General features: G+C 48.9%; 1 protein-coding gene and 1 long non-coding RNA gene across 3 annotated transcripts; one reads left to right on the forward strand and one right to left on the reverse strand.

Annotated features, from left to right (window-relative positions):
• Positions 1 to 2,558: 2,558 nt before the first annotated feature.
• Positions 2,559 to 5,494, reverse strand: LOC142258706 (uncharacterized). The gene is made up of 2 exons (XR_012727845.1): positions 5,328 to 5,494; positions 2,559 to 3,014 (listed from the first exon to the last, which is right to left on the reverse strand). It is a non-coding gene; the product is annotated as an uncharacterized LOC142258706 (long non-coding RNA).
• Positions 5,449 to 14,100, forward strand: LOC142258703 (uncharacterized). 2 transcript variants are annotated; one of them, XM_075331324.1, is made up of 3 exons: positions 5,449 to 5,671; positions 9,379 to 9,479; positions 13,201 to 14,100. In XM_075331324.1, the coding sequence occupies exons 1-3, from the start codon at positions 5,511 to 5,513 to the stop codon at positions 14,022 to 14,024; spliced, it is 1,086 nt and encodes a 361-aa protein (XP_075187439.1). In that variant the 5' UTR covers positions 5,449 to 5,510; the 3' UTR covers positions 14,025 to 14,100. The 2 variants fall into 2 exon arrangements, with proteins under 2 accessions (XP_075187439.1, XP_075187440.1); XM_075331325.1 differs by having other exon boundaries at positions 5,449 to 5,611.
• Positions 14,101 to 20,280: the final 6,180 nt, after the last annotated feature.

Here is a 20,280-nt window from a genome sequence, read left to right on the forward strand (position 1 = left end):
AGGGATTGTATAGTGAAAACAAGTTATAACCTATCCATATGACAGGTGATCACCTGCTGATCAGTGTCCAATCACTGGGACCCGCACTGATTGGGAAAGCAGGGAATTTTTATCCATGTTTCAGGTATGTATGACATCCATTTTTAACATGGATGCCACACATACTCATGTTATCTATGGTGTTTCTCACACATGCATGTTTTCACATGGACCGTGTGGCTCCACATTTCCATGCACGCAGACATGTCCGTTTTTTTCTCCAGCAGCACGGGTGTCACACACTGATGTGATCTGTATGACCCGTACGGGAGAAAATACGTGTCTATGAAATAAAATTATTTTTTTATACTCCCTTGTCTCCAGCCCTGCTGTCTTCGGCTCTGCTGTCACTTGCTTCTGATTCCCGCTCATTATACTCAATAAATATGTACTGCACAGAGGACCTAGAAGCAGCAGCACCAGAGACATCAGTGCCAGGGACAGCATCACTGGGGACAGGTGAGTATCCAGGAGTGTGTGCGCAGTGAGGTCAGGAGTATCCAAGGAACTCTGATGATATCCTGACGACACCCACCCTACTGCAGGTATAGTGACAGTGACTTCACGGGTTCATCAAAGTTCATTGGGTACTCTGATGAACCCATGATGTTACTGCCGCGACACCCACAGTACCACGGACGTCACAGGGGTGTCATCAGGATGTGATCCGAATTCATTGTGAACTCTGATTAACCCGTGACATCACTGCCACACCAGCACACATACTGCTGAGGTCGTCCCTGCGGTGACCTGAGCTCACCTTATGAGATCCAGGTCACCGAACTGAAGCATACACAGCAGTGTGTGTGCGCTCCCACAATGAGAAACAATCGGTTCTCCATTGAATGTGACAGCAGTATAGGATCGACGTGGCCGCCCCCAAATGGATTTCGGCAGACCAGGATTAGGGCTTTGCTAGAGAAATAAATTGGAAAAGAGGGTGTCTCATCTTTATTTATTGAATGATTCTTTTTATGTCTTTTGAGGTTTGTTTTTGGGGAATGTCATGGGACCTCACCATGGATTACGGCGGAATTTTTATTTATAAAAATCAAATAAATTGGTGAATGAGGGCCGAGTCGGAGGTTTGTTGTTCAAATAAACCTTGTTATTCTTATTTCAGCTACTGGATTAGTAATGGCAGTGTCTGCTAGACGCCACCCATTACTAATACCAAGGCTTGATGCCAGCTGGAGCTGGCATCAACCCTACATATATTACCCCATTTGTCATCGCACAAGAACAACGGGAAGAGCCAAATCCAGCACCAGAATTGGCGCCTCTAATGGATGTTCCACTTTTCAGGCGTCTGTGGGCTGCTATTGTAAGGGCTCATGCGCACACGTAACTGCTGAATATTCTGCAGCGATTTGACAGCACATGTGCGCTTCAAATCGCTGCACAAACACAGCATAATGGATGCAGTTTTTTTGTTAAAAAAAAGCCGATTTCCTGCGCACGGGATGCTGCAACCACCATAGACAGAGTGGGATCTGCATCCATAACGCACGGAAGAATTGACATGCTGCTGAATTAATGGATTTGGGTAAAAATTTTAGCACCCAAATCGCTGCGTTCAAAAAAAGCAATGTGCGCACGTCTCATGCCCAATTACATAGATTGTGCAGTGAACACAGGACGCATGCATTTACGATGCAGCGCTAAACGCAGCGTAAATGCATGTAAGTACGCAACGTGCACATGAGCCCTTAGGCTGGAAAGGGCCAAATAACCATGGCCCTTTCCTTTTTTTACCGATACCACACGGACGACCATAAGGTCATGTGTGACTTGCACCTGTTTAAACACGGACATCTGAAAGGGGCCTTATGGATACCCATGTGCTGTATGTACTATTGTTTTGTGTTGTTGCAAATTATGATGTTCTCCGCAGCGGCTAAAAATACTTCTCAAGATTTCTAATGAGTATTGTTACCCCTCTGTAAAATATGTAGTGTCACCTCTGCCAGAGCCTGTCCTACGGAACAGCGGTGGCACCAGCTTCAGACCCTCAGCGACTTACGTCCCTTTAAATATATAAAAAAAGGTTTCGCCCCAAACGACCTGAATCAGGAGGTGTGAGCCTTATGGAGTTATGTTGCCACAAAAAGAGGGAAACACCGAGAAACACGACTGGGGCCTAATATATGTGGGGCATAATAGGATCAGGGGCTGCTAAAGGCAGAAAATAAACTGTCAGCGAGATCTGATCAGTTTACTGTGGGTCTACATGTGAGGACTGTGGAAACTACCTCCAGCAATGTGTGACCGCAGCCCGCTACAGATCCAACCGGCAATGTGTGACCACAGCCCGATACAGATCCAACCGGCAATGTGTGACCGCAGCCCGATACAGATCCAACCGGCAATGTGTGACCGCAGCCCGATACAGATCCAACCGGCAGTGACTGATCACTAATGTCACACCGAGCGTTATCATTATAGAAAGGAACATTCAACCCATACGTCTACAACAGTTTTATTAAACAAGAACATCAATTAAAAAAAAAAAAAGGAGAAATATTTATACAGTTTTATTTTTATAGAGAACATTGATTCCATGCTGTACATGGGAACGGGTAACACAAAATACAGATATAAATTACAGTGAATAAACCAATCCTGACAGACGGGTACAGAGGGGAGCGGACCCTGCCCTCGGGGGCTACAGTCTACAGGGGAATGGGGAGGAGACAGTAGTACAAATATACTGTAACAATCAACTTTACAAATCAATCCGTAGAATAAAGCCATGTTGGACATCGGCAACAATGAAAGAAAAAAAAAATCTTTTGTATCGGAGTCCCGTGCGTTTTAGGTGTAAAAATTGTATTTCTCCATTTACCATAAAAATCCTCTCTCGTTAAATACATTGGAGGACACAGGAGGATGATGTGCATTAGACCACACTGTTCTCTCAGTCTCTAAGGTGGGACGACGGGGGGCAATTACACCCAGATGCCAGTAGTCATAAACTGTATTAGAAAAACAAAGGGAGAAGATTAATAACACACAGAGTTCCCTGTGCAAGCCCCCCCCCCAACATGCAACACGGCCACCTGCTCAGCACACCCTGCAAGCCCCCCCCGCCCCAACATGCAGCCTCTCTCCCTGCGAGCCCCCCGCCCCAACGTGCAGTCTCTCTCCCTGCGAGCCCCCCCCCCCCCCCCAACGTGCAGTCTCTCTCCCTGCGAGCCCCCCCAACGTGCAGTCTCTCTCCCTGCGAGCCCCCCCCCAACGTGCAGTCTCTCTCCCTACGAGCCCCCCCCCCAATGTGCAACACTGCCCCCTGCCCAGCACGAGCCCCCCCCAACGTGCAACACAGCCCCCTGCCCAGCACGAGCCCCCCCAACGTGCAACGTTGCCCCCTACCAACTGCACCCTGCAAGGCCCCCCAAAGTGCAACACAGCCCCCTGCAAGCCAACAAAATGTGCAGCGTCGCCCCCTTCCCAGTGCGAGCCCACCCCACAATGTGCAGCGTCGCCCCCTGCCCAGTGCGAGCCCACCCCACAATGTGCAAAGTCGCCCCCTGCCCAGTGCGAGCCCACCCCACAATGTGCAGCGTCGCCCCCTGCCCAGTGCGAGCCCACCCCACAATGTGCAGCGTCGCCCTCTGCCCAGTGCGAGCCCACCCCACAATGTGCAGCGTCGCCCCCTGCCCAGTGCGAGCCCACCCCACAATGTGCAGCGTCGACCCCTGCCCAGTGCGAGCCTCCCAAACGTGCATCACCCCCTGCAAGCACCCCCAAATGTGCAGTATAGCCACCTGTCCAGTGCGAACCTCCCAAACGCGCTGCCCCACGAGGCCGCCCCCCGCTGCCCAGCGAGCCTCCCCCGCCCGCGAGAGCCCCCGCATCGCCCCCCGCTGCCCAGTGAGAGTCCTCGTGGGCGCTGCGGGGGCCCTCGCTGGGCAGCGGAGCGTTGGGGGGGCTCGCACTGGACAGGGGGCTATACTGCACATTTGGGGGGGACTTGCAGGGGGCGATGCACGTTTGGGAGGCTCGCACTGGGCAGGGGGCAGTGTTGCACTTTCGGGGGGCTTGCAGGGTGCACTAGGCAGGGGGCAGTGTTGTACTTTGGGGGGGCTTGCAGGGTGCACTAAGCAGGGAGAGGGGCTGTTCAGATGTTGCTGACAGTTTATTTTCTGTCTTTAGAAGCCCCTGATCCTCTTATGCAAGGGATCTCGCTGGGCAGCGGCGGCGCTGCGGGAGGTCTAGCTGGACAGGGAGAGCCCCCCGCTGCCCAGCGAGAGCCCCCGCAACATGCACCGCTGCCCCGCGACAGCCCCCACAATACGAACCAATGCCCCGCTGCCCAGAGAGAGCCCCCACAATATGCACCAATGCCCAGCGAGAGCCCCCACATATTACGCACTAATGCCCTGCGAGAGCCCCCACAACACGCACCAATGTCCCGCTGCCCAGCAAGAGCCCCCACAACACGCACCAATGCCCCGCTGCCCAGCGAGAGCCCCCACAACACGCACCAATGCCCCGCTGCCCAGTGAGAGCTCCCCCCAAACGTGCAGCGTCGCCTTCCGCGAGGCGAGCACCCCCCCACACATGCAGCGTCGCCCCTGCCCAGAGTGAGCCCACCGCAAACGTGCAGCGTCGACCTCCGCGAGCCCCCCACAGACGTGCAGTGTCGCCCCCTGCCCAGAGTGAGCCCCCCAAACATGCAGCGTCGCCCCCTGCCCAAAGTGAGCCCCCCCCAAACATGCAGCGTCGCCCCCTGCCCAGAGTGAGCTCCCCCAAAGCGTGCAGTGTCGCCCCCTGCCCAGTGCGAGCCCCCACCATACGTGCAGTGTCACCCCCTGCCCAGTGCCAGCCCCCCCATACGTGCAGCGTCACCCCCTGCCCAGTGCGAGCCCCCACCGTACGTGCAGTGTCACCCCCTGCCAGCCCCCCCATACGTGCAGCATCACCCACTGCCCAGTGCGAGCCCCCCCAAACGTGCGGAGTTGCTCCCTGGCAAGTGCAAGCCCCCCAAAACATTCCACATTGCCTTCTGCAAGACCCCCCAAAACATGCAGGGTCGCCTCCTGCCTAGAGTAACCCCCACACATTATGGAAGCCTCCACAGCATCATCCCCTCTACCCTGTAACCCCCCATATCCCCCTCTCTTATGAAAGCCTCCAAAGCATCGCCCCCTGCCCTGTGTAGCCCCCCATATCCCCCTTCCTTATGGAAGCCTCCACAGCCCTGTGCTGCAGCTTCAGCCCCTTCCCTGTGATATATACACGAGCTGCAGCCCCCAGTAGTGACAGGAGACACTTTTATTTCTTACCCCAAAATCCAGATCGGTTGAGCCTAGAGCTACAGGCCGCGCTGAATAAAGGACACGCCCCCTAACAGTAAATGAATACGCCCGGAAGTGACGTCATACCAGAAAGCAGCCCGTACATTCTAGCATCTACCATCCCAGTGGCCAGAGGGTAGCGTCTAGAATGGAGTTGATTTGTTTGAGGGAATGACGTCACCGGAAAAGGCGGGGCCTCATCGCGCTGTGCTGATCTGTGACCGGAAGCGGCAGTGCTCGGGCTCCTGTGCAGAGCGGATCCTGACCCTGAGGTGGGGAAGATTCAGCTTTTCCTCATTAGTTATAGAGCTGAGGTCACACTGGATTTTGGGGTAAGAAATAAAAGTGTCTCCTGTCACTACTGGGGGCTGCAGCTCGTGTATATATCACAGGGAAGGGGCTGAAGCTGCAGCACAGGGCTGTGGAGGCTTCCATAAGGAAGGGGGATATGGGGGGCTACACAGGGCAGGGGGCGATGCTGCATATTGGGGGCTTACACTGGGCGATGCTGCATATTGAGGGGCTACACAGGGCGATGCTGCACGATGGAGCGGGCTAACGAAAAGAGGCTGTACAATGGGGGGGAGAGACTGCACGTTGGGGGGGGCTCGCAGGGTTGGGGGGGGGCTCGCAGGGGGGAGAGACTGCACGTTGGGGGGGGGGGGGCTCGCAGGGGGGAGAGACTGCACGTTGGGGGGGGCTCGCAGGGGGTAGAGACTGCACGTTGGGGGGGGGCTCGCAGGGGGGAGAGACTGCACGTTGGGGGGGGGCTCGCAGGGGGGAGAGACTGCACGTTGGGGGGGGGCTCGCAGGGGGGAGAGACTGCACGTTGGGGGGGGGCTCGCAGGGGGGAGAGACTGCACGTTGGGGGGGGCTCGCAGGGGGGAGAGACTGCACGTTGGGGGGGGGCTCACAGGGGGGAGAGACTGCACGTTGGGGGGGGCTCACAGGGGGGAGAGACTGCACGTTGGGGGGGGCTCGCAGGGGGGAGAGACTGCACGTTGGGGGGGGGCTCGCAGGGGGGAGAGACTGCACGTTGGGGGGGGGCTCGCAGGGGGGAGAGACTGCACGTTGGGGGGGGGCTCGCAGGGGGGAGAGACTGCACGTTGGGGGGGGGCTCGCAGGGGGGAGAGACTGCACGTTGGGGGGGGGCTCGCAGGGGGGAGAGACTGCACGTTGGGGGGGGGGCTCGCAGGGGGGAGAGACTGCACGTTGGGGGGGGGGGCTCGCAGGGGGGAGAGACTGCACGTTGGGGGGGGGGCTCGCAGGGGGGAGAGACTGCACGTTGGGGGGGGGCTCGCAGGGGGGAGAGACTGCACGTTGGGGGGGGGCTCGCAGGGGGGAGAGACTGCACGTTGGGGGGGCTCGCAGGGGGGAGAGACTGCACGTTGGGGGGGGCTCGCAGGGGGGAGAGACTGCACGTTGGGGGGGGGGCTCGCAGGGGGAAGAGACTGCACGTTGGGGGGGAGCTTGCAGGGGGGGAGAGACTGTGCGTTGAGGGGGGGCTCGCAGGGGGGAGAGACTGCACGTTGGGGGGGGTTCACAGGGGGGAGAGACTGCACGTTGAGTGGGGTTCACAGGGGGAGAGACTGCAAGCTGTGGGGGGCTCGCAGGGGGGAGAGACTGCACGTTGGGGGAGGGCTCGCAGGGGGACGAGACTGCAAGCTGTGGGGGGCTCGCAGGGGAGAGAGACTGCACGTTGGGGGAGGGCTCGCAGGGGGACGAGACTGCAAGTTGTGGGGGGCTCGCAGGGGGGAGAGACTGCACGTTGGGGGAGGGCTCGCAGGGGGGAGAGACTGCAAGTTGGGGGGAGGGTGCTGTAGGAAGGATGGATTGATGGATGGGGGCACACCTGGGGTGGGCCTGTAGGAAGGATGGATGCACATCTGGGGTTTTTATATCCAGTGAATAAAGACCAGAATGTGCGTCAATCAGTGACGTTTCGGTCCTTCCTTGGACCTTTATCAAACTCACTATAAAGATACATAAGAAAAATACAAAGTGAATATTCTCTCAAAGGTACCGTATTTTTCGGACCATAAGACGCACTTTTTCCCCCCCAAATGTGGGGGGAAATTGGGGGGTGCGTCTTATGGTCTGAATGTATGGCTGCGGGGAATGAGGGTGCTGTGGTGAAGCGGGTCATCGGGGGCACGAGCAGGCTGCAGCAGCGCCTGCTGTGACCACGTGGTCCCACTCATTCCATATGCACGCCCATCTTTCAGCGCTGACAGGTAGACGGGATGATGGGCGAGGGATAAACAGCCGGCCACATGATCACCCCTGGCAACTACAGCCTGGAGTGATCATGTGCGGCTGTATTCACTGCTCCCCGTGCATCATCATCAGCGCGGGGTGCAGTGAATCAGTGTACTCACCTGTCCCCGTTCCCCTACAGTACCGCGATCTCCTCCTGGCTGGCCGCCGGCAGCCAGGAGGAGATCGCGGTACTGCAGGGGAACGGGGACGGCTCCACTCAGCGGCGCTGCTGCTGACACAGACGGGAGGAGGGGCTGCAGGGAGTGAGGTAAGGTGAGTATGAACGTTTATTATTTTTTTTATGTGCCACAGGATGCGGGCCGTATACCAGCATGGGGGTGTATAGCAGGATGGGGGTATATTATGAGCAAGGATGGGGGTATATTATGAGCAAGGATGGGGGTATATTATGAGCAAGGATGGGGGTATATACTGTATATACAAGGCAGGAGGATCATTACCAAGATGGGGTATCCTAGTAGAGAATTTGGGGACATTAACCCATAACAGTGTCAGCAGCAGATCCTCGCCCCATAAGTGTGTCATGATCACATTTTTTGCTTAAAATTTTATTTTCTATTTTCCTGCTCTAAAACCAGGGTGCGTCTTATAGTCCGAAAAATACGGTGCATGAATATTAGAGCAAACATCTTACATATTACTTGTGGAAACATAGAAAAGATTTATCTATAGAACAGAAAATGGGCACAATTGGAACATGGCCACGTCCCCAGCGGCTGCAATATCCCATAATATTCACTTTGTATTTTTCTTATGTATCTTTATAGTGTGAGTTTGATAAAGGTCCAAGGAAGGACCGAAGCGTCACTGATTGACTCACATTGTGGTCTTTATTCACTGGATTTAAAAAAAAAAAAAAATTGAAAATATTGTGAGTGCCGGATTTATTTCTTCACTTTATTCTGATTTTGATGTCAGATAGTGAGAAAAACCTGCAGATGTGTCTGTATAGAGAGGGGAGGGAAAAACCTGCAGATGTGTCTGTATAGAGAGCGGAGGGAAAAACCTGCAGATGTGTCTGTATAGAGAGCGGAGGGAAAAACCTGCAGATGTGTCTGTATAGAGAGTGGAGGGAAAAACCTGCAGATGTGTCTATAGAGAGCGGAGGGAAAAACCTGCAGATGTGTCTGTATAGAGAGCGGATGGAAACTTCTCGTTTTTCTCCTCAGCCCTGGTGTGGAGGACGTCCCTGTGGAGGTATCATACAGTGCTTGTATTATACATTATGGGGCAGTGAAAGGAGAATCTTTGGGCTTCATTAGGAGGAAAGTTCCTTTGTAAGGGCTGTAAAGTTGTGAGAGGTTCTTATATGACCCAGTTGAATATTAATGACATTTTTATTTTTGGGGGGGGGTACCAATTAGAACTTCCGCTATGGGGTCCCATGATTCTATGTACATCTCTGTTCGTCCCGTTAAAGAAAAACAATTGAATAAAACTAATTTTCCTCAAAAAGACTTTCAAAAATATAACATTGTTGACTAAAGCAATTCTAAAATGATGGAAAAATAAGCATTAGGGCGTCCAAACTATGAAGGAAATCCCAATGTCATAATGTACCACACTAAGTGGATCCTGCCACGTCTGCTTCTATCCCTGCTGAACTGACTCTGGGGCCGCACGGGGGATATAGGAGGCGTAGAGGCCATGCATGGATTGGTCTCAGGGGCCACACAGCTCTGGTAGCAGAAGCGTCCATCTAGAACCTTCCACATGACTTTTCCTTCTGTCCATGACTTTTACATTATTTATTTTACAGCTTTGAAATTCAGGGAAAAGATATGCAGAACGCTGCAGACACAATGGAAAAAGGAGAAATGGATGTGCGGAGTGATGAACGGAGTAGAGACCTTTCCACAGGTAACCTTCCTCAGTGAAGCGTCACCATTAAATAACAAGAAGAACAGACACATTCCCAGCTGCAAGGAGAAAATGAAGTTACATTCTCCCTGCTGCCGCTCGTATACAGTCACCGATGCAGTGCGGGAAACAGTAACACTTACCGCTCACAGGCTGTCAGCCAAGGAACAAGAGAGTTGATTACTGTGCACTCACTATGTAGTGAGTGGTGACTGTTTCAGCCTCTCCCACTGTGCTGGTGACTGGAAGTGAGCAGCTGCTGGGAGAATGTAACTGCATTTTCTCCTTGTAGTTACTGTGTCACACTCTATCCTCTGTCTTGTACGCTGTGAGTGACAATTTTGGCTCCCTATGGAATCCGGGTCGTGCCAAGCTGTTTGTTGAGCGAAAGCTCAGTTCAATCTGAAACTGGGAGGTGCTTGGTTTCTTCAGGGGTTCCCTGTTCTGAGTAATCAGTCCTAAACCCAGAGTATCATGTAGGTGCCAGGATAGCTGGAGCAGGGACCCTAAAACTGGCCCTCAAACTAGGGAACTTGTGCTGTCCCTGATCCCAGAGGTAGGCTTGATGGTATCCAGGTCTGGACCTCCAGCTTAACCCTAATGACCCGCCCCAGGGCCGTGGGGTACTCGGTTCCAGGTGTTGGTTAATGGGATTATGTCACGGGGGCCTGTGCCCGGTTCCATGGCCCTGGTGGTCGCTGAAAGTCAGTAAATAATAAAAATAAAATAAAAAAAAAATAAAAAAAATAAACTTTCGTGACGCCACCTACGGTTCCAGTATGGTTACTGGGGCTGCAGGTCAGACCTCTGGGGTGATGGTTAGGCAGCCAGTTGTTTATGCTTCCCGTAGGTGAAGCAGGATCCCCAGGGCAGTTTTAGCAGTCTCTACACAGATATGGTGGTTTTTCCTCACAGCCTTTTCAACTGTCACTTTAGTGCAGCAGCCTATGGCTCCTCAGATGAAGAAATAAAGTGCGTCACACCAATTCATTAACTCTGACCAGGTTTTACTTGCAGGTGTTATTAAAAAGGGGTTCAGTTTCTGATGTGACAGTTTTTGGGTAATCTGGGAACAGTTCAGGATCTCTGCACCAGGTCAGTTGTGAGGCCTCCCTGCTGCGCTGTCTCTCTCCTTCGTACTAGGCTGCCTGTAGCTATACGTTGTCCCTCTCTCACTGTCTTCACCTGTATGGCAGGCGGCGGGAGCTTCTCTAAGGGGCACTGCTGTACTCACTGCGGTCCCTAAGCTCTGTGTAGCGGCTTTGCCTTCAGGTGCTGCTGCGGCCAGGAGATCTGGAGTCTCCCTGGCCTCCGGTCTTTATTGCTGGGTAGATTAGATCCCTCACAAACTCTGACGCCGGTGTCCGGTAATCAGCGCTGTTCCTTGGGGATGAACCGATCTGGCTCCACCTCCCTGGTCACTCCTCTTTTGCCTCACTCCTGACCCCTCAGGCGGTCACACAGTTGCTCGTACGGGCTAAGCACAGCCCTCTCCATTTTGATGTCTTCCCTCACTCTCTGCTCGCACAGTCTCCTTTTCTCCAACTGTCAACTGTCTTTTTAACTCCGCCTCCAAACCTGGATTTAAAGGGGACCTCACCTGAACTCTGCTTGTAGAGCTCCCCCTCCAGGCTTGGAGTGGAAGTGTTGTATGTGGGATTACCTGATGTGGAGATCCTTCCCTGCCCCGGGTACAGGTATATTTGTGGCAACTGAACCCTGGGGTGCCACACTAACACCTGTCCAATCCCTGATCTATAACCACCGGGAGTGGAGATGCAAACCCCACAAAGAATCGCCACAAAAACCGGAATGACAGGAGCATAAACTGAAGGTATCATCTGCAGTAAGAAGAGGAATCTCAAATCTTAAATGGGGAGAAGACAGCTGAAAAGAAATTAGCCCACTGAGTCTCAAGAAGCCACAAACCACTCCACAGGAGAGGAAAACAGTGTAATACACTCAGCTGAGGCTGAGCAACTAATTTTAGGTTGTCTGTGAACAGAGTCAGATGCCACTGTGGCTCCCTGCGAATGTGGGCCTTGGTTATCTGTGCTCTGATCTATAGCTGGGAGACCTTGGACCTCCTCTGACCATCCATTTGCCCATATCCGCTATCCTCCTGATATTCTGACCCCAGAGCTGACTACGCCTTTGTCTTTCCCCTTAGTTCACGGCATGTTCTCTTTGTATCTGACCCCAGAACGTTTGATAACCCTGCCTCACGGCTTGTCCGTGCAGTGACTAGCGTCACACACTGTTCTAATAAACCAGATAGATATTTAAATGCTAGGTACTCAGATTACCACTATATCTGCAGGTAAATGGTGTTTTTGTAGCTGCCAGGTTTTCTTTAACCCCTTCTCGATATGTAACGTATTATTACATCCTATTGCTTCTTGCGGGCTCAGAAGCTGAGTCTCCGTTATTGGCAGCAGATGATGTCTGAGTTATTCAGTGGAGGTAAGCTTCACCCACTGCTGTTAACTTTTCAATCTTTGACAGCAGCATTCGCAGCTCGCAGCCTATGGGGTACAACGTTCCACATATCCAACACCCCCAGCAACATTTATCATTTGGTGCATATGGGTCGCCATAATAGCTGGGGGTCTGCTAAAGACCCCTTGCCCTATATAAGGGTACTCCTATGATCTCCACACCTAGATACATTCCTTCAGTGGTGTAGAATTCAAAATGAGATAATTTGTGGGGTGTGATTCCACTGTTTAGGCACATCAAGGGCTTTACAAACATGACATGGCATCCTCTAGTTCAGCCAGTTCTGTTCTCCAAAAGTTAAATGGTGCTCCTTCCCAGCCGAGTCCTGGGATATCGGCGTATACACAAGAAATTGCACAACAGAATTATATGGTCCATTTTCTCATCTTACCCTTGGGAAAATAAAAATTTGTGGTTAAAGCAACACTTTTGTGGGAAAAATTAAAATGTTTGTTTTTTTTTCCTTCCACATTGCTTTAATTTCTGTGATGCATCTAAAGTGTACTTTGGCATTGCATTACTGCTGTAGGAATATTACAAAAAAGGGATAAATACATTGCTAATGTGAAAAATGAGTAAAAAGACATAGGCATTGCATTACTGCTTTCGAGATATTTGCAAAGAGAGATTCTTAGCTTATGTATTGGCCAATCCATGTGAGGCCGATCACCTTGACAAGGTGATCTCATTATATTGGGAACCTAACCTTAAATGCCTCTGTGTGGTTAAAAAATCTGCATTTCTGCTTCCTGGCTAAATAAGATGGTGGACACACCCTTGCTATAGGGTGGAGTGCTTGGTCAGGTGCTTGTCAAGGTTATCGGGCTCACATGGATTGGTCAATACATAAACTAAGAATCTCACTTTACAAATATCTCTAAAGCAGTAATGCAATGCCTATGTCGTTTTACTCATTTTTCTCATTACCTATGTATTAATCCCTTTTTTCTAATATTCCTACAGCAGTAATGCAATGCCAAAGTATCCTTATATTATTGAGTGCCACTGGATATGCTTTTGTAGATATGTTTTATTGAATGTCATTTTGAGCCCTTCGAAGGGTGCAGTTTTTAAAATGTCATTTTGGGTATTTTCTGTCACATAGGCCTTTTAAAGTAGAACACTACACACTTTCTTTGGAATTTGTATGGATTTATGTGTGTCTGTGTATGTTTGAGGTTATATTATTAAAAGCTTATAACTTCAATTTTATTTATGGCAGATGACGGTACCAGGAGTTCCACACAGAATGCTAAGGAAAGTGAAAGTAACAAAGAAGCGAAGCCATATTCATGTGCAGAATGTGGGAAATGTTTTGATCGGAAATCACATCTTCTTACACATGAGAGAATTCACACAGGAATGAAGCCATATTCATGTTCAGAATGTGAGAAATGTTTTGCTAACAAATCAAATCTCATTAAACATGAGATAATTCACACAAGAGAGAAGCCATATTCATGTTCAGAATGTGAGAAATGTTTTGCTTGGAAATCAGATCTTGTTAAACACGAGAGAATTCACACAGGAGTGAAGCCATATTCATGTTCAGAATGTGAGAAATGTTTTGCTCGGAAATCACATCTTATTAGACATGAGAGAATTCACACAGGAATGAAGCCATATTCATGTTCAGAATGTGAGAAATGTTTTGCTGACAAATCAAGTCTCATTACACATGAGAGCATTCACACAGGAGTGAAGCCATATTCATGTTCAGAATGTGAGAAATGTTTTGCTTGCAAACCAGATCTTGTTAAACATGAGAGAATTCACACAGGAGAGAAGCTATATTCATGTTCAGAATGTGAGAAATGTTTTGCTGCCAAATCAAGTCTCATTACACATGAGAGAATTCACACAGGAGAGAAGCCATATTCATGTTCAGAATGTGGGAAATGTTTTGCTCTGAAAGCACATATTATTAGACATTTGAGAATTCACACAGGAGAGAAGCCATATTCATGTTCAGAATGTGGGAAATGTTTTGCTCGGAAATCAAGGCTTATTACACATGAAAGAATTCACACAGGAGTGAAGCCATAGTCATGAATAGAATGTCTGTTTTAGTAAATATTAATAGACTTTTACTATCTGTTAATAAAGAGTTCATTTTATGTCATTACGGTTGTGTACTTTTTATAATGGATCATTTACAAATTATTCATTTTTTTACACATTTTTTTAATTTTTGATGGAGAATTTTTTTTCCTTTTTTTTTTTTTTCTTTTTTTTTTTTAGCCAAGTTGTATGCTTTACTCATCCATATGTGTATTGCTTGAATGAGAGCAGAATTCATTTTGTTAAATATACTCTCCATTTTGTCTTTGTGTAAAGCCCCCGTCACATGTAACGACTTACCAGCGATCCCGAAAACGATGTGACCTGATAAGGATCGCTGGTAAGTCACTGGGAGGTCGCTGGTGAGATGTAACACAGTCAGACCTTACCAACGATGCAGTAACGAGCGGACTGTATAGGAGGTCATTGTTAGGTGTCAAACACAGCGATGTGTCCTGCCCAGCAGGACATCACCTTTGAAGAAAATGCTCCGGACCCTTCGGCAACGATTAGCAATCTCACAGCAGGGGCTTGATCGCTGGTAGGTGTCACACATAACGAGATCGCTGGCAAGATCGTTACTGCGTCACAGAAACTGTGACGCAGCAACGATCTCGTTAGCGATCTCGTTGTGTGTGACGGGACCTTAAAGCCTAGGTCACACGTAGCGACGCAGCAGCGATCACGACGACGATCTGACCTTATCTGGATCGCTGCTGCGTCGTTACCTGGTCGCTGGTGAGCTGTCAAACAGGCTGATATCACCAGCGACCAGTGACCAGCCCCCAGCCAGCAGCGACGCGTGGAAGCGATGCTGCACTTGGTAACTAAGGTAAATATCGGGTAACCAAGCAAAGTGCTTCGCTTGGTTACCCGATATTTACCTTGGTTACAAGCGCATACCGCTTAGCGCTGGCTGAATGCACTCGTAGCCAGAGTACACATCGGATTAACATGCAAACTGCTTTGCTTATAGTTACCCGATGTGTACCTTGGCTACGTATGCAGGGAGCAGGCAGCCGGCTTCAAGAAGCTGCGAACGCTGGTAACAAAGTTAAATATCGGGTAACCAAGCAAAGCCTTTGCTTGGTTACCCGATATTTACCTTGGTTACCAGCGTCCGCAGAAGCCGGCTCCCTGCACGTTTAGTTTGTCTCTGTCTCACACACATCGATGTGTGCTTCACAGCGGGAGAGCAACGTCCAAAAAATGGTCCAGGACATTCAGCAACAACCGGCGACCTCACAGCAGGGGCCAGGTCGTTGCAGGATGTCACACACAGTGACATCGCTAGCACGGTCACTGCTACGTCACAGAAAATGGCGACTTAGCAGCGACGGTGTCGCTGTCGTTGTGTGTGACATGACCATAAGAGTCTGTACTGTGTCCCCTGGTGTAATGCAGCAGAGACCTCCTGTTTACGTTAGATAAGGACTTGTATAGTTTCAGTTTCTTTGTTAAAAGTGAAGTTCAGGAATGTGAAACTAAAAAGTTTATAGTCTTATATAAATGAGTGATGATGATGTATTCTTTTATTTGTTTGAGACAAAGGGAGAGCTACTTCTGATACTTTATTGTCTCAGAGGGGTGTCTTCTATACATACATACATGATCTTTATAATTTAATTTAATTAGGACCACACACACACAAAATCTTTTATGTCCCATGCTCAATGGTGACAACAAAATCTGGTGCCTGAACAGGGACCCACTATTCCTGAGAATCGCTAATCCGACCACCTTGCCTTCCTCAGAAAGGCAACTCAAGCTGTATCAAAAGGTAAGAAGCTTATTCTTACAATATTCGAATTTGATAATGTATAAAGAGAAAACACAGGAACAATTGCGTATTTAAAAATTAAGAAAATTACTTTTATTACAAAATAATTACAACAACATTAAAAAAAGACATACATAAACACATAAAATGGAAGAGTGACAGTGTACAAAACACACAGATGACTCCCTGCTGCATGCTGGGTCTAGTCAACATTACGCAACCATCAAAGCCATTCCAGTTGGTCAGTTCATGAGAACGAAGCGGATCTGTTCCACCCCACAAAAATTTGAACATCAGGCAGAGATATTGAGAAAGAGATTCCAGTCACGAGGGTACAGTAACAGAGCCATCAAAGAAGGCTACAACAGGGCAAAGAACTCTACCAGAGAAAGCAGACTCCAGTCTTCAAAACGAACTTCCAAGGATAATGACCATATTAGATTAATTTCGACCTTCTACTCACAGAGTGAGGAAATTAAGAAAATCTTACAGCGTCACTGGTCAGTTTTCCAAACTGAACCAACTTTGAAGAACTACCTATTGGTTTACCCCCAGATGTCTTATAAAAGAAACAAAAATCTGAAAGATTTGTTGGTTAGAAGCCACTATGTGGCAACTACCAACAAACCATTTGGGACGGGCCCACCAATCGGGGTTTTATCCGTATGGTGGATGCAAGGCATGTGCCAATATGAGTAGAATGAAAACGTTTAAGTCTTCCGGGGGTGATAAAGAATTTACAATCCGACAGTATAGCACCTGCTCCACTACGCAGGTTATATACTACGCGGTTTGCGGATGCAACCTGATTTATATCGGGTTGACATCTCGCCAACTGCGAGTCCGGATGAGAGAACATGTCCGTGACATTCTTGCGGCAAAAACTGTTACCAGTTTGGAGGATTTAAAAACAATCCCACGACATTTCAAACTTAAACATGGATGTGATCCCTGCACCTTTAAGGTGAGGGGTATTGAACAAGTGTCCGTAGGAATTCGTGGTGGTAACATATATAAAAAAACTGCTGCAGCAGGAATGTAAATGGATCATCCTGCTGCAAACGGAATCGCCTATAGGGCTAAACGAAGCTAACTCATTTGCATGTTTTCTGTGAATTAGTCCATGGTCCACCTTAGTCTTAAAATAGATCTTAAAATTGGCCTCTTAGGTCTGGTTTTGGATTTTTGCGCAGCATCTATGATACTTATTAGTACTATAAGCAGTTATCATATTTCCATTGCTCTCCTACACTGTTTTTAAGCTATTTTAATTTGTGTATTTGTTGACAGTTAATTTCTCCCTTGCCATCCTGAGGAGCACCTTGTGTGTGAAACTGATCCCAATGGAACTGCATTTATCTCCTGGTGATATCCCACACCACCTGGGAATCAAGTCATCACGAACATTAATCACCCTGTATATATTTTGTGAGGCAAACATGTCATATACCTTGTATCCACATAGAATGACGTGCAGAGTACTGGTGTGTATGGTGCCACATTCTAGTGGATGTGATCGGTCCCAGGTGTGTTCCTGTGCGCGTGCCCGCTGCTCTCCACCCGTCCCCCGGGTGGCGCCACTGTCATAGGTGACGCACGTGAGCATTGGTGTTCTGAGCCACTGAGCACGCACGTGCGATGCTGATGAGTGGCGCTCCCGGGATGGCCGGTGGACAGCAACGCACATGCGCCGGCGTGGGATCGCAGGTGAGACTCATTTGGGTGACCACACTATAAAAGGTGAGGGTATATCGATTAACAGCAGACCCCTGAGGAAGCATTCTATTGCGAAATGTACATTCGGGTGGAGGTTGGACAGTGCTGATCCACCAATTTACAATGGGTAATGTGATGCCATGATTGCCTGAGCCATTTAGGTCATATGGTAACCTGCAGTGAATGAGATGTGAATTTTTACTGATGACAGATTACTAACACGCGCAGGTCCTCTTTTTGAGCCAATTCTATGACCTCTATTCCAGGAATATAGTATTCTTACCTATACTGGTTTATACTATGATGATTGTATTTTACTATAACCATGTTATGTGACCCGATGTAGCGGCTATATATATATTTATCTATTCTCTGGATCACATAGCATCAGTTTACATGCTGTATGCACTGAGCACTTTAATTGTATATTCTATGGTGTAATGCTGTCTGTGGGCATGGTCGTTTGGATGCAGAGGCGCACCTCATGAACTTATCCCTTTAATGGCCACGATATGAAACCGTACACTGGGTGTTTTTTGTATATATGCATTTGCATCCATGTCGCTCATGCTCCACAGTTCTGCGCTCTGTTGCTGTGTAATAGCAGAGGGATATAACCAATGTGGGTTCCTTCACTTTTTACTTGCAATAAGCAAATAACATTATAGCATCGGAAACTCAGCCAGTTTCAGTCCTCCCCATCTATGTGTGTGTTGTACACTGTCACACTTCAATTTTATGTGTTTATGTATGTCTTTTTTTATGTTGTCATTATTTTGTAATAAAAGTAATTTTCTTAATTTGAAATGTGCAATTGCTCCTGTGTTTTCTATTTATACATTATCAAGTAGTGGAGTTAGCATATAATATATTTATAATGAAAATCTGGATATATGTACTAATATTCGAATTTGATACATGGACAATTTTGCAAATTTTCCCACCTGCAAAGAATGGAGAGGGCTGTAATTTTTATTGTAGGTAACTTCAACTGTGACACAATAAAAAACCAATACAGAAAATTACATTGCATGATTTTTAAATAATGAATTTATATTTTATTGCGTGAAATAAGTATTTGACACAATGGAAATACAGAACTTAGCATTTGGTACAGAAACCTTTGTTTGCAGTTACATAGGTCAGACGTTTCCGACAGTTCTTGACCCAGTTTGCACACACTGCAGCAGGGATTTTGGTTCACTGCTCCATATAGATCTTCTCCAGATCTTTCAGGTTTCTGGGCTGCACTGAGTTTCAATTCCTTCCAAAGATTTTCTATCAGGCTCAGGTCCTTAGTTGCCCTGTCTGTGTGTTTCGGGTCATCGTCATGCTGTAAGACTCAGTCACAACCCATCTTCAATGCTCTAATACTAATTCTATTTTGGTCTCCCTTGACCACATGACCTTCTCCCATGCCTCCATGGATCATCCAGATGGTCACTGGCAAGATTGAAATGAGCCTGGATGTGCTGGCATGAGCAGGGGGACTCTGTGTTCCCTGCAGAATTTTAATCCATGACGGCATAGTGTGTTACAGTAATATTTGAGAATTTGGTCCCAGTTCTCTTCAGGTCATTAACCAGGTCCTCCTGCGTAATTCTGGGCTGATTCTTGACCTTTCTCAGAATTATACTTACCCCCACGAGGCGAGATCTTGCATGGAGCCCCAAACCGAGTAAGATTGACAGTCATTGAGGGACGTGCATGCAACAGAGCATTGGGAGGTGTGTATGCTGCAGAGCATCGGGGGCCTGCATGCAGCAGAACATTGGGGCGTGCGTGCAGCAAAGCATTGGGGGGCGTACATGCGACAGAGCATTGGGGGCGTGCGTGCGGCAGAAATTTGACGGCTGGCATGCATGCAGCAGATCATTATAGGCGAGCATGCGGCAGAGCATTGCTGGTATGGGTTGTGCAGAGCGCTATGTAAGGAGCACTATGCAGATGTCCTTGCTGACACTAGATATTAGGATCACTTTGCGCTCACCAACAAAATGGCTCTGCCCTGTGATCCTTAACTTCATTCTCTGTTATCCTTTTGGAAACACCCAGAACAGAAGGTGGAGGTGACATCACACACATGAACAGATTCCACCCACGTATACTGCAGTTGTAATGTGAGCTAGTTATACAGTACAGTAGGATTTCAGCAGCTGCTCCCCCTAGTTCTTAAGTGTGCAAAATATTAAACATTTTATTTTTCTCTAGTCACCTTCCACGACAGCACACAGGAGGTTACCTCTCTACCCTAATAGGGACAGGAAACACAAAGAGGTTAAATAATCCCTTTCCACCTCCCATCTCTAGTGTTGTTTCCTGTCCCTATGGGACACGAAAAAGTGACCTGCGGTGCTTCTGTGGCCGGTGATGAGAACGTCGTATACATACTTCCTTACCAATCGGGCAGCTGAGGTCTGAGCCAACCCGCTTCCTCCTCTATTGCTGCTTCTGTCTCATTCGGATTTGGGACCTGCCTGCCCCTCCTGCGCCTCTCAGAGCTAAAGCGAGGCAGTCTGACTCGCCAGGGGCCTCCTTTAGCTCCTCGGCACCTCTCGGACGGTGGCTGTGGGGAGAGCAGAAAGTGACGTCATCAGGGGCTCCTTGTCAGCGTCACTTTCAGATTTCATACGTTCCACTGTGGAACGCATGCGTGATCACAGCACCGTGGCGGTAAACCAGGCACTCGCCCCGTTAGATGGCCTGCGTCCCCCTTACCGATGGTAGGGGTGGAGTCACCCCCAC

Source organism: Anomaloglossus baeobatrachus, assembly GCF_048569485.1.
Source record: "Anomaloglossus baeobatrachus isolate aAnoBae1 chromosome 3 unlocalized genomic scaffold, aAnoBae1.hap1 SUPER_3_unloc_1, whole genome shotgun sequence".
Lineage (NCBI taxonomy): Eukaryota > Metazoa > Chordata > Amphibia > Anura > Aromobatidae > Anomaloglossus > Anomaloglossus baeobatrachus.

Coding starts and splice junctions, on each gene's coding strand:
- LOC142258703 (XM_075331324.1), top strand. CDS start 5,511: ATGACGTCACCGGAAAAGGCGGGGCCTCATCGCGCTGTGCTGATCTGT. Junction 5,672..9,378: donor AGGTCACACTGGATTTTGGG/GTAAGAAATAAA, acceptor TTTATTTTACAG/CTTTGAAATTCAGGGAAAAG. Junction 9,480..13,200: donor GAGTAGAGACCTTTCCACAG/GTAACCTTCCTC, acceptor TATTTATGGCAG/ATGACGGTACCAGGAGTTCC.